Below are 14152 nucleotides of genomic sequence, written 5' to 3' on the forward strand. Positions count from 1 at the left end.
TATCAGAAAAGTTGATCTGATAAAATCAGGAATTTTTACTGGTTGACTGACTTACTCCATAGTATGAATACATTTCTGTCATCTGTGTTTTCTGTCATGAATTATGGGATAAGAAACCAAGTCTCCTGTTAAAGTTGTTCATTGTCAGTAAGTCAGTTGGGAGAAGGCTGAGGAGACGGAATCCCTGATGTATCCACTTTTAAGGGAGGCTGGGAAAGGCAACTTGATTTAGTCCTTTTTGAGCAAGCAACTGAAGAGAGGGGTGTCCCGAGTGTCAGACCTCTCCAGATAGCCTCCTGCTTCTCCCGGGGGCAGGTGGGGACAATTTCTGGGGTCTTATGGGAAGGAGGATTGTGAGCAGTGGTAGGCCCTGGCGTTTCTCCTGCTTTAGTCTAGGCTCATGCACCTGCTGGGCCCATTCCTGCACTGTGCCACGTTCAAGACTATGCTTGTTTTCATTGTTACTGGATGCTACTCTTGACATACTTACTTTATTTCAATTGATATTAAATACTCCAGATGAAAACATCCTTTTTCTGATATTTTGAGCAAATGCTTATATTATTTTTTACCTCTTGTAATATTTCTGAGAAATTACTTTAGGACCAGTCAGTAGGAATTATTCAGATTGGGCTACAGTGATTGGAATATAAGTAGGAAGTGTGAGTTCTACTTTGAACCAGTTTGAGACCATTTTTAGGTTTTTTCTGTGCTAGCGATATGCCAGATGTTTATCTGGATTGGGAATTATCCTTGTAGATATAATAAGGATTTGGAGGTCAGTTAGGTATCCACTTGATGTCCTTTTATTTGTTACAGTTAATACTCTCTTCTGGGAACAACGCTTCTAAACCTGACCCATATCCAGATTTCCCAGTGGGCTCAGGAGATGTTCTGTGTTCTTGATGAAGCAGTGCTGTCTGGGAAAGAAGCAGCCAAGGCAGTCCACTGGTGATGCAGTGCACCAAGGAAGAAAGATCAGTGGATCCCATTTCTTTTGCTCTTCTAGAATCATCCCAGTGTCCTCCCTGCTGTCTGAGCTCATGACTCAGAACCTGCAGCATTGATGGGGGACATGAGTGAGGTTCACCCTCGAGAGTCTGCTGCTGGCTCCAGGTGTAGCTTCCTGGAGCTTGGACTTGTCCAGCCCCTAGCTTGTCAAGTTAGCCTGGCCAGAGTCTGGGGCCGACTGTTCTGCTGGGCCATTGGCTATGACACTGTGCTCTCCATGGACCTCTATGCAACCCTCCACTGTCTTGAGGATGATTTGGAGTCTCCGATCCAGGGCAAGGAGGTGGGGCTCTGTGAGGACAGGGGTGAGCTGATCTTCCAGCAGTGACTCCCGCATAACATCACTGAGTCTGTAGTCGGCCTGGGCCAGCAGCTGCAGGTGCAAAAGCGTTTTCTTTTTTATCCTGGAAGGACAAAGTCATAGGAACCAAATAAGTACACGTAAAGAAAAGAACTTGCCTGAACTTGCTGCTTTCCCCATAGACAGCTGTGGTAGCTGACATTCTGAGAGCCTTCTTCCCCAGTGTCTTAAGCACATTGTAATGAAAACCAGGTAAAAAGGGAATGAATAAAAGATGACATCCATTATTTTGCAGTCCTTTGCCGAGTTGCCTTTTGGTCAAGGGCCTGCTGAGCCATTTTTACTCTAATCGTTGTCCTGCCACCCAGTAGTGATGCTGGACCCGGATGCATCTGACAGTGCTAAGGGAATCAAAACAGAAGTGATACTTAGTCACTTAGTCATTACTTAGTGAAAAGTAATCTTACTTTTCAAGGAGATTTAAAACTAATGAGAGAAGTTTCTAGAAGTGAAGTGATGATGGTGTTTGTCATCTCAAAAGCCGTAGGTACTGTTAGCTTCCAGGTTATTTCTTGCCAACTTTGTAACATTTCTCTGTCAGATTCTAAAGTCAGAGGGATGGAAAAGGAGTGGGACGATCTTCAGGATTTTGATTTCTCTGTGGGAATCTGACTTGGACTTAGATGTATAAGCAGCTTAATTGTCTGACTTTTGTCATAAACAACTACTGCCTATTTTACTCAGGAGGAGAGGAAGGGAGGCAAGGAGGGAAGCACGTTTAAAGTAACCTAAGATGTGGATAAAGAAAATTCAGGGTCTGTGCTGAGTTTTCCAGCTAGAAACAAATGAGATGGTTTTGTTAGCTGTGAATCACATATTTTTAGCTGGATACTGCAGCTGAGCAGCTGGACAGTTTTACAAGCCTGGCTAAAACACTGGATGGAAGTAGGTTAGAGATTCTCTAGAGAAATGGTGGCCAGGCCCAGGTCTAAGTACTTCCTTTCAATCTGACACAGGTTTATGGGACTAATCAGGATTTTGCTTAGATGATGATCAAGTAGTAATATTTATGAGCTTATATGGGTGCTGGGCAAAGCAGAGGCCTGATTAGTCATATCAAAGACTGTCAGGTTCTGCAGAAGTGGGTGATTATCTGAGTGGGTTAAAGATTAAAGTTGGCGATTGAAAAGTTTAAAAGATCAGATCCTAAGTCATCGTATGCTGAAGGATGAAAGAATCTGAGACGTTGCTAGGGAAAATTCTGTCCTTATAGTATCAGAAGTGAGGTAGTTCCTATCATTCTACCCACCCGCGTCCTAGACCAGTGAAAACTGAACAAAACCTTCAGAGCTTGGTTGCGAGCAGGATGAAGTCACAATTGTGACCTGCCCTTGAGCTGCAAGCTTACCTGCAGCACTGGGACAGCGGCGCGAGGATGGAAACTTCGTCATGGGAGTGTCGTCCAAACCTAGGAGAGAAATAGGCTTTCAGGGGTGGCAAGGAGCCTCTTCCTCCTCAGTGGTTTTTCTCTCTCCTCCAGCTCAGCCTTTTTTGAATCACAGCTTGGAGTAAATGCCGGGGTGCACGGCAGTTGCCTGTCCAGCCCCCCTCCTCAATCAGCTTACAGAAGCCTCTGTTCAAAGATGTTAAAACCAAGCAATCATCCATTCATTCTTTCATCAACCACAGAGGACCAGACACTGAGGATAAGCCATGTGCTCTATCTCCAGGAGTGAACCATCTACTAAAAAATTATGGAAAACTTCAGTCTATTTCACTAGTGCTCTTAGGCTGGAGGACAATCAAGTGGTACTCAGCAAAGATGAAGAGAAAAAGGAAATGGAGTGAGTACGGTTAGGAGACGGAACGTGGATGCCCCTCATCCTCGGGGCCTCTGGTTTCCCCTGAGCAGCTGCACAAGGAGTAGGGCTGGGAGAGGGGAGTGTGGGGTCACTTACCCTCTGGCATTGTCAAGGTGAATAAGGAACCCATCATCCCCAAATTTGGTGAACATCTCATAATGGTGACGGTCCATATTTCCTGTCGAGGAGAGATTGGCACTAGGGCCCATAGGCCAGGGGACAGATGCTCCCTACCTCTGAGTTCTCTCCAGGGCATGGAGGCCTGTTTGCAGTTCAGAGATGAGTCTGAACCCAGGGCCACAGGCTGTCATTTCCCCAGGGTTATGAGTGAAGTTGCAGAGGGAGAAGGAAGCTAACCAAGCAAGCAAACCCTACTATGGCCTGTGTTCAAATCTAAGACTCACCACCCTCCCACCCCGACTCCTCGGCCAGGGGTTCAAATGCCCACGTCAAGGTGGGCTTTCCTCACTCGAGCTCCTCAACTGAGGCCCGGGTACAGTAAGAGGACACAGGTTACCTTCCCAGAGGGCATGAGAGCGCTCTGGGGTGGGCGCTGTCTGACTTCAGATCTAAGCCTGTGTGTGATGGCCGCCGTCCTAACTCTCTGCTTTCTCCCTAGCCTTCCTGGTCCCCGAGGGACTTGAAGGTGGGATGACCACTCCCTTCCCTAGGCCCTCCCGCTGCTACACATTCATTGTGCTCCCTCCTCCCTTCCTCCCTGGTTTCCCCTCACTCTGTCAATGGAACAGATAACTCCAAATCTGAGGCCTGCTCGGGCCTTCGGCAGGGTTGTATGCCTGAGTGATGTCCCCTCCCAGGAGGGGAGCATGTTAACTTCTGAACTCTGGGACCTCTGCCACTTCTGAGGCTGTGGGAGGTGTGGGGTTATTCAGTCCTCATGGTCCAGACTGTAACTTATTGCCCAAGTTCAGAGAATGCCAGCCCAACAGCAGAGCCCACTTCTGCCAAATGCCCTGAGCACAGGGACCTACCTATCAAGAAGTCGAAGATGGCCATGTCGATGATGTTGAGGAGCCGGTTGCTGCTGTTGTACGGGTAGATCTGTTTCACTGTGTCGCAGTAAAGTGGATTGACCTCCCACCTGAGGGGGAGAAGAAGTCCTGGGGCTGGAAAAGCCAAGATGGCAAGGTGTTGGGGCCCTCCTCACACTTCCCCCGTCCCCCAAATCCCTGCCTCCCTGATCCTGCCCTGGGCTAGTGGCCGCTCCTCAGCATGCACCTGGTAGCTGGGGACTTGCAGGAGGATCCTGGCAAAGACACATGGGAGGCTGCAGATGCCGTGTGCTGAGAAGATTCTGGCTCCTTTCACCACGTTTCCTGAGCCTCCTCTCTGCTGAGCGCTGTACTGAGGCTGCGATACCCCGTGCCAGAGGGGAGGTGACGGGGCAGCAGGGGAATGGCTGGCTGCGTTCCCTCACCTGCTTCCTCTGCAGCTCGTCTCACCAAGCCCTGGACCCTGGCCCTCCAGTTCTGAGCCATTCATAGTCCCCCTATAAGCCATTCTCTGTCATTTCTCTCTCTCACGTGCTCCTCTGCCTGGAATGCCGCCCCGGTCCCTTTTCATCTGATGGAATCTTAGCCTGTACAAGTCTCTCAAGATCTGTCAGATGTCCAGAAATTCTTCCCTGATTACTTCTCTTCCCACCACGATTGGGGTGGCTGGATTCATGAACCCATTCAGTCAGTCAACTAACACTAACTGAGTACCTACTACGTGCTAGGGAGTGTGCAAGGCCCCGGGGATACAACTATGAGGTCCTTGGCATCACAGGGCTTATCAGGTGAACCAGGTGTCCCTGCAGGCTCCTCGTGTGCCCCTCTGCGTTACAGCAAGTGTTGCACTGTGTGTTCATAATCTGGCTACTTGTCTGTCTGCCCAACTCGGCCATGGACCTTCTTGAGGGGAGAGCCCGTGTCTTTCATTTCTGTATCCCCTAGCATCTAGCGTTGGGTACATGGTAGGCTCTTTATAACTGAATAAATGAACTAAAGGGAGAAATCAGACAGAGCCGGTCCCAGGATCAATATGAGATGAGGCAAAGGAAGACTGAGGCAGCTTTTGGGGCCCAAAAGCCAGGCTAGCCACAAGTCCTTGGTGCTGCAGGCCCGTGGGCATGGCATTGTGGCCAGGGGGCCAACTCACTCCTCTTTTCCTGCCAGCGAGTAGGAGCGGATCCAGGGGTTGGGCACAGACAGCCTGGGGGCCAGGTTGAGGGATGGCAGGTACGCGGAGAGGGAACCCTCTAGCAGGTGCGGGTTGCCACAGACAGCATATTCCGTCTTGCACATGTATGGACACTTGGCAAAGAAGCACACGTTGTTGGCTAGAGTGGGGAGGAGGAGAGAGGGGGAGTAAGAGAAGGACCTTGGAGGCATGCCATCTTCCTGCCCCCAAGAAATCCACTAAGAGGGAAGGGAAACCCTGAATGCACAGCTTGGGAAAAGTCAGAAGAAGAAGAAAACATTGCTCTTTCCAGATGTAGGGGCTCGTGAATGCTATTAAACTGAGCATTCTGGGCACCAGTTTTCAAATGTCTCATAGCAGAGACAGTGTGGAACCCAGCCTCACTGCATCCCATCCATGTGATTAGAATGTTCTTTGAACGAAGAACATCTGATCCCAGGGAGGCCAGCATTGTAGATCAGTGCCCATCCCGGCTAGTTAGCATCTCACGTACAACCCTTTCCCATCCCCCGTTCATCTTGTGTGATGCGCAGGTGGACCAGGGTGGGAGTGTCTGATGGCAGCATACACCCTTCCCAATAATGGATGGTGCTACAGGCAGGAGGTCAGACCACTGCTGAACGTAACAGTGTCCACACTGGCCTACCATGTTCTTAGACCTGGAATAGTGCTTTGGCCAGTATTCTACCTGGAGAGACAAAGAAAACGCTCTGCAGGATTTCATTCTTGGTGACCTCCAGGATTTCCTTGGTCACGTTGACTAGCCTCCCCACTGTTGGTGGCACCCGTCGAAAGTCCAGAATCCTGAAAGAGAGGGAGCCCTGTTCAGATCTAAGGGATGGTCAGGGAGTTACATGATTGCCGATTAGCAATTGACCGGCATTCCTGACCATAACCCAGCCGAGGGGGTCTCTGCAGTGCTGAGCTGACGGTGCCCAGAGCAAACCTACATCTAAAGGGGTGGAAAAAGAATCCTTATTCTATCAAGCCTCCTGGCCAGACCACCCAAGCGGTGTTCTAGGTCAGAGCTTCTCATACTTCAGTGTGAAGATGAGTCACCTGGGGTCTTGTTCAAATGCAGGCTCTAACTCAGTGGGTCCAGGGCGAGGCTGAGATTCTGCATTTCTGAAAAGCTCCTGGGTGGTGCTCAGGCTGCCAGTCCACAGACCACACCCTGAGTAGCCATAACAGGCAAATGGGAGGAGCTAGGAAGTTAAGAATGTGCTTTCACTTCTAAATATCACAACCTTAAGACTCCTTGGATAAATGGGAGTGGGCTCATTCTCCTCATTTTCAGATCAGGAAATGAGAGCAAAGGACAACGTCAGGCCCAAGGTGGCAGCCTGAGCAGCCTGGCAGGGTTAATTTCCTTTGTAAGTTATTCTTTTCATTATATTAAAAGATCTTGTGTTTTCCAATCCATGGGGTTAGATGGGACGCGTTGGGTTCGAAGGCAACACTGAGGTTCATGAAGAGGATAAAGAGCCAGAAGGCAGAAACGCCAGGGAGGTCCTGCCTGATCGGGATTGGCCCTTGCAGTCAACGCCATCTCCACGGGGCCCGACCCTACCTGTCCAGATGGAAAGCGGCAATCTCAGCGTTGTGTCTCTGAAAGTCAATGAAATAGAAGAAGTCCACAGGCGTCTCTTCATCTCGCTGCTGTCTGGAAGGAAGGAAGGAATCACGCCCTGGACTCAGACTTCAGCTGGGAGCCTGAGAAGAGAGCTGATAAGCATGACCGGAGGGGAAAAAAAACACGCTTTTATGCTTTTAACGTACACACAGATGATGGAACGACACATCAGGAATGTCCCATGGCTCCTGGCTGGGAGAAGACTTGCACAAGAGATGGAGCCAGGCTTCTCGCAAGACATTGTCCTGTGGGCACCCCCAACACCAAGTCTCCTACTTAACAGCTTTGGTGACAGCAGCTGATTATTTTAAAAACCCAGTAGTTAGGAGGGAAGAAATACAGACCTCCTTCTGCAGGTATAAAGAGGAGAGGGGACTGGCTAGCAGGACCAGAGATTGTACAGAACCAGATGCCCAAGGATTAAGAGAGGTTGGGTGCGAGAGGACTTTATGAAAGGAAAAGTGCCCTAGAGACGCAATTTAGTATGACTGAGGTTTGAAGAACAGAAAAGCGCTGGGTCTTAGGGTGCTAGGGAAGAAGAAACAGAACCGTCCCCTCAGAGAAACCCTAGCTGGGTCAGGAGAGTGGGCCCAGCCAGAGGGTGCGGAGGCTGGTGTAGACGATATTGATTTATATACATTTTTAAATCTCTAATGGATTCCTGAAAAGCGTCAGCCTGCCTGAGTGTGATGGGCTGGCTGGGTGTGTGTGTTCAGGAAGGTACTTCCCAATCGTTAAGGGCATTGCTGCTTCTGGCCCCCAGGTTGACTGCCTCGATGCTAATAAACGTGGAAGAATGATGATCTTCGAATAATTTTATAATCCACCGTGTGGGACTGCACAATGGCTGAAAAAGCAATTTAAATGTAAATAAACGTAATGTTGTGGAAAGCTGTAAATAAACAGCACCAGCAATGGAAACAGTCATGTGCACTTTGCCGAAAAGCACAAACGAGTCCTGGAAACCACACTGGAGGGGCTGCCAAAAGTGGGGATTCTATTATCAAAGGTGCGGCCAGCTTTAAAGTATAGCCTCCTGCCCAGGCCTGACCTGCATCTCCTCATTAGCATAGCTGCATGTCTGCGCCAGCGAGAACTGCCCACGTGTCCTCATCTCATTCTAATGCCTGAATTCCGTCTGTAAGAATGTACAATCTCTCTGACACCCTTTAGAATCTTCTAGAACATCATTTCCTCATATTTGTATGGCAAATTTAGAAGTGATTTTAAATGTGAAAATCATTTTTTACATCAGTGCTTCTCATGTATTTTTTGTTGTAAATATTCCATTAAAAATATAATCTTTAATTATGGTCATAATTTATATTATCCAAAGATAAATTTCTACTTTCCCTTCTTAATAAGAGAAAATGCTATTTCCTTTAAATGACTTATAGAAAAAAATGCATGCTTTTTCAAGAAATACATTTTAAAATGATACTATGTTTGGATTTGGACTGAATTTGAGAAAAATGCAGATTCAACTTTGTGTTATGGTGTAAGAATCGATAAAATGACTTTTGTGACCTGATGTTGGAAACTTCTGCATTATATTCAGGAAGGAAACTGGTTCATTTGAACAGTCTTTGTATTTTGTAATCAACAAGGCAGAGAAGAGTAAGGCTGGTGCTTCCCGTGATTTCCTGCAGATAAAACATTGCAAGCCAGAGTAGTTTTTTCCTACCCATGCATGAAAAGTGAAAGCAGAGCTCACCCACTCTATATCAGCTTCCAGTTTTAAAAAACTGCAGGCAGCCTAATGTGCCATATAAGAATTTGGCTCAGAGAACGTAATTCAGGGATCTGGGGATGTATGGTGAATCTGCAGATTTATCATGATTTTTCTGCCTCCCTTGAACATCTCGTGTTTCTACATCAGTGTTCCTTCTGCTTCCTCTCTTTAACCGGAGCTCACTTATGAGTGGGCATTAAACGTGCATGACTGACTATAACAATGATTTAATGGGCGGAACTCGACAGTGGCTCATGTGTTCAGCTGACTGGTGTGCCAAAGAAGCACGTGCCTGCTTCTGGAACCTTGGTTAATTGCCATGTGTGCGCTCTGCTCTTTCTCTTTTAAAAGGAACTCAATTTTTTTTTTTTTTTTTTTAGTACTTTACATGCCTGAATATAAGACCCCATCCCAAAACTTTCCCTCAGAAAAGGGAGATTCTTCATATTTAAGTCCTTGCATAGTCTCTCAAATGACATGGTCTCCTTGCAATTTCTTTGTTTTGTTTGGGACTGATTTATTCACCTGAGATGCCTTCATACTGTGCTGGTTTTATTATCCGACAGAACCGGTTAAAACAGACCGGTGGTAGTGATGGGGACAGGATTTAACATTGATTTAACATTGACTGCAAACTTGGCTCTAGTGATGATGACGAAAAATAGCAAAAATTTTGGACAGTTGAAATGTGAGACTGGGGGAAGAAAGCAATATTCCCAAATTTATGTATTGTTTTATGTGATGGGACTTTTTCATCAATAAATTAAATATAGGCAGACGTTCACTTCTTTCATGTACATCTCTGAAAAGTTATACATTTAAATTGACCGAATAACTAGGTTTTTGGATTTTCACATGGGAAAACGGGGGCTCGTATATAGCAGCAGTTCCCAAGTTTGTCTGGGCCTTGGGATCATAGGGGGAGCCCCCAGAGTAATCCTCTTGGACCCCCTGAGGGCAGAACTCAGGCATCAGGATTTTTTAAGGCTCCCCAAATGGCTGCAACGTGGAGCTGATCTATTCCAAAGCTTGCCTTAAAGGGGTGCCTTTGCCAAAGTAGTGCTGGGACTAGAACTAAGACTGTGCCCCCCCACCAGACCTATTACTGGGCCTTCAATAGCCCTCTCAACTGACTAAAGGTTTGGACTCTAAGTCAATCTAATTGGACTCCACTGGAACACAGTGCATTCTGGCGGAAAGCATCACTTGGTTAAGGGGAACCCCTCTTGGGCCATTTTCTCTTGTGCATGTCATCTTCAAGAGGAACATTTGGAGTCCCCAACCCATGGGCTGCACACCCTTTAGGGGCCAGAAATCCATATGCACATGAAGCTCTGTCTGTAGACTGAATACAAATTATTTCACCCACATATATGTACTACAAAGTTTTAAAAAGCATGTATTTGCTGTTGTTACGAAAACAGAAAATAATTTAAACGTGTCATTGACTTCATAATGCCTTTCTTCATTGTCTAGTTTTTCAATCAAAACAAGCATTATTATGTAGAGATCTGTAAACTTTTAGAGGGTCCTAGCCCTGGAAAAAAGTGGAGCTCAGCTATAGAGGTAGAGTGTGAATTTAACAATCCAGCTGCCTGGGTGTGAACCCTGGCTCCACTGCTTGCAGTGGGAGACTGGGGCAAGCTGGCCTCTCTGGGACTCCGTCTTCAGCTTTAAAGTGGACACTGTCACAGTACCTGGTTCATAAGATCGCTGATGATCCAAAGACACAATCATGTAAAGTGTGTAGCACAGATACCGGCAAAGACCTGATCAAGACTAGCTTTTACTGTTTTTAATTATTGTCATCAGAAAGAGATTGCCCAAAAGACTCTCCAAATGACTGGCTTGAAGATTTGAGACCCACTTTGACTAATTTTTGGTCAAAACTCCCCAGGGGCTGCCACAGCCGGGCGTGGAGGTGAGGAAGGCAGTCACTTACCTCATGGGTTTGAACATGGCCTTCCCGAAGTCCGAGAACCGCAGAACCAGCTTGAGGTGGACCCCACTGGGTTTCACAACTGGGGGGGGAGAAGGGGGAGTTAACCATGTTTCTGGGCCTGAGCTCAGGGCTGTGACCTTTTGTTCATTCAATAAACCAGTCGATTTCTTCTCTTTGCTCTTATTTAATAAGACCCTAAAGACTAGGATTTGCCCTCCAAGCCTGCAGGGTAAATTCCATTGTGTCAGACCATGGAGAGTGTGTCCCGGGGCTCAAGATGATACTTTTTCTGCTGTTATGGGAAAGGGCAAACAACGCAGGTTTTCTCAGATCGACACTCACTGAAAACCCCAAAGAATGTTTCCCTAAGGAGGGCCGACCTCTTCCCCTCTGTGTGTCAATGGCACCCATATAGATTCTGATTATGCCATCGGTTATCTTGCATTAGACTAGTTTGTTTATCTACATCTCTTCCTAGTTCTGACTGTACACCTGGGCTGGGACGGGGCTTGGTGGACAAGGCACCTGAGTGCATCCACACGACCCTGATGGTGAGTGCTGCCCCCGACATGTCGTGTCCCGGGCATGTCACTCACCTCACCCTGTCCTGGCCCTGCTGTACACTCCGTGAGGGTCGGGACAATGCCTCATTCACCTTTGTGGTCTATAAAATGGCAAATCACAGGAGTTAAACTAAATAAAAGGGAAGCCTCGGGCCCTACAGACCTTGTCTTTCAAACCTTTAACATGTCATGACACACACAGAAGTTTCTGATGTGTGTTCAGTATATTGAGGGACATGGATGACATCACTCTTGGTCAGTGGTGACTGGCCTGGGGGCTTCAGTGTCCAGGCCTGACTTGGCCACTCTGAGATCTGGGTCCAGTACAGTGTCCAGGCACAACTGTGCCCAATTCACAGCACCTTGGGAGGGGACTGTGCTGTATCTCATGTCTGTCTTTTTGATTCTGTGAATCATTTACCCCAGTGGGGCTCAACCTTCACTGCATGAGAATCACCTGGAGCGTTTAAAAAATGCTAATGCCTGGGCCTCACTCTGTGCAATTGGAGCAGACGCCTCTGGGGTGGAGGCCAGGCCTCAGCACTTACTAAAGCTCTTCAGGTGACTCCAGTGTGTCGCTGGGTTGAGAACTCCTGTGCTGTACAATTGCTTCTTACATTTGAAAATGGACTCCAGTTTCTTGAGGATTTTGTTAAAATCCAGATTCTGATTGAGAAAATCAGAGTGGGGACTGAGATTCTGCATTTCCAACAAGCTCCTCAATGATGTCAATGATGCTGGCCCCAGGACCACACGCTGACCAGCAGGGTCCTACACAAGAGCTCGCATAAATGCCTTTCCTTGTGTGTGGGCAGGTGGGGAGAAATGTTCTCAGAGATTAGACAGAGAGCTGTTCCTTCAGCTCCTGACCAGGCCCCTGAGGGAGTGGACAGTGGGTCCTTCACGTTGCTGCCATGTCCTGGGGTTCACACAGCTGTGATGGTGGAGGGCTGGATGGAGGCAAGGCCAGGCCACTTACTCTGGCTGCAGTCACACGCCCCAAGCAAGGCTTTCTCGTCCTGACTGTAATCTGCGGAGGAGGAGAAGGACAGTGAGGACGTCCAGCCGTGCTCCTGGGAGAGCCAACAACATGGGGGCCCTTGACCACTCAACAGGGGATCTCCCGGAGCCTCCACCGGCTGCAGTCTCCCACCCTGCTCCACCCAGGCCCCATGCTCTCTAGCCCTTCAATGGACACTCCAACAGCACCAGGTTGGGAAACCAATGCTAGTTTTGTCTCTGCTAATAATGTGCGGTGTCACTTAGACTGTCACAGTGCTTGACAGCACAGACCTGGAGAGAGCAGGCCTGTGTTTGAATCCCAGCTCCACCACTGGGTCCTTGGCCAAGTTGCTTAACCTGTCTGAGTCTCAGTTTTCCCGTCTGTGAAATGGCAATGATAATGTCCATGTCATAAGATCATTGTATAAGAGAGAGTTGCCAGGTTCATAAGAAGCACTTGATAAATGGTAGCCATCACCTTTCTTTCAGGGTACAGAACACCTCCTTATGCCTCCCTTATGGGGTTATGATAAGATAATGGTTGTAAGATCTCTTTCAAAGGGAAAAACGTCAATGTCTATATGTTTCTTCTTCTTATTCTGTCTATCAGGAGTCAGAGTGAACCGTTTAATATTTCACCCTGCAGCCTGGCCAGCGCTGGTTTACCCAGCCTCTCTGGGAGAAAGTCAATCCATGCTGCCTGGTCTTGTGAACCTCACCAGCGCTGATGGTGGGAAAATGACTCATGTCGTGGAGGAGTTTGCTGACGACAGGACTGGACCGGGAGTATAGCCCGTGGCGGTTGATCCCCAGGTGGAACTGGACCCAGCTAGCCTCTAACTGGAGATGCAGTGGGCGGTCCAAAGAAGTGAGGTTCAGCTGCTCCTTGTACACCTTTTGTCGTCTGAAAGAGCCAGGAGATCTTTTTTTAAGTTGGAGGAACAAGAATGCAAAAACCTGCTGAAACACCTTATCTGGACTCCCCATTCATTCTTTCACTCATTCAACAAGAGTATTAAGCACCTATATGTACCAGGCTTTATGCTGTGCTTAGGATACCATGCAGGGCAAAACAGCCACACGGTCCTTCCTTGCCCTCAGAGCGCTTACAATCTGGTGAGCAGAATAGGCAGACAATTGTACAATACCATCACAATACACAAACACCTAACTACGAACTGTGACAAAGCCCATGGAGGACAAGTGCAGATGGTTGAGAGTAAGATTAGGGACCTCATACAGTCTGGGTTCTCAGAGAGTGATCCTGGGCCTCTTTGTGCACTTTCCCATGAAAAAGTCTGTATCTTATATTTCCCAATATTTTCTGACCTAAGGAATTAGGAGTTAGGGGAGAGATGGTAATTGGCGAGAACAAAAAGAACAGAGGGTGAGGTTCCTTAAGCAGAGCCGGAAGCTGAGTTAGATGCATCACTACGTCACAGAGGAAAAGAAGAATTAATTAGCCACTTACTACTTGTCCTGCTCGGGAGCCTTTTCTGCCAGGATAAAAAGAAAAAAGTAAAGAACATGGCTAATGCCATATAGAGGCTTAGAGTCTAGTTTGGGAGACAAGTTGTATGTCTACGAAATAATCAGAGCAAAATAGGAGGCAGTTGTAAATTGCAAATTATTATTCTGTCTATCAGGAGTCAGAGCGAACCCTTTAATACTTCCCCCTGCAGCCCGCCAGAGATGGTTTACCCAGCCCCTCTGGGAGCAAGTCAATCCATCCCGCCTGGTCCTGTGAACCTCATCAGCACTGACTGTGGGAAATTGCTTGTATCATGCTAGACATGTGGTTCAGACTAAAATACCTTAACATTTTGGAGACAGGAAAGATGATTCTATGATGAAGTAGTCAGAGGATGACTACAGTGGAAGAAGGTGGACTTCAACTGGAC

At 47.6% G+C, this 14152-nt stretch overlaps 1 protein-coding gene across 1 annotated transcript in view; it reads right to left on the reverse strand.

Annotated features, from left to right (window-relative positions):
* Window positions 1–542: 542 nt before the first annotated feature.
* FAM20A (FAM20A golgi associated secretory pathway pseudokinase) overlaps window positions 543–14152 on the reverse strand; it is a 53401-nt gene continuing 39791 nt past the window's right edge. The window contains exons 2-11 of the mRNA XM_058561432.1: window positions 12971–13155; window positions 12229–12279; window positions 10687–10765; window positions 6950–7042; window positions 6068–6183; window positions 5338–5518; window positions 4167–4276; window positions 3271–3352; window positions 2721–2780; window positions 543–1415 (exon numbers count right to left, since the gene is read on the reverse strand). Of these exons, the coding sequence (XP_058417415.1) occupies window positions 1151–1415; window positions 2721–2780; window positions 3271–3352; window positions 4167–4276; window positions 5338–5518; window positions 6068–6183; window positions 6950–7042; window positions 10687–10765; window positions 12229–12279; window positions 12971–13155 (1222 nt within the window). The 3' untranslated portion in view covers window positions 543–1150. The remainder of the gene's footprint in view (window positions 1416–2720; window positions 2781–3270; window positions 3353–4166; window positions 4277–5337; window positions 5519–6067; window positions 6184–6949; window positions 7043–10686; window positions 10766–12228; window positions 12280–12970; window positions 13156–14152) is intronic.

This window comes from Diceros bicornis, chromosome 18 (assembly GCF_020826845.1).
Source record: "Diceros bicornis minor isolate mBicDic1 chromosome 18, mDicBic1.mat.cur, whole genome shotgun sequence".
Lineage (NCBI taxonomy): Eukaryota > Metazoa > Chordata > Mammalia > Perissodactyla > Rhinocerotidae > Diceros > Diceros bicornis.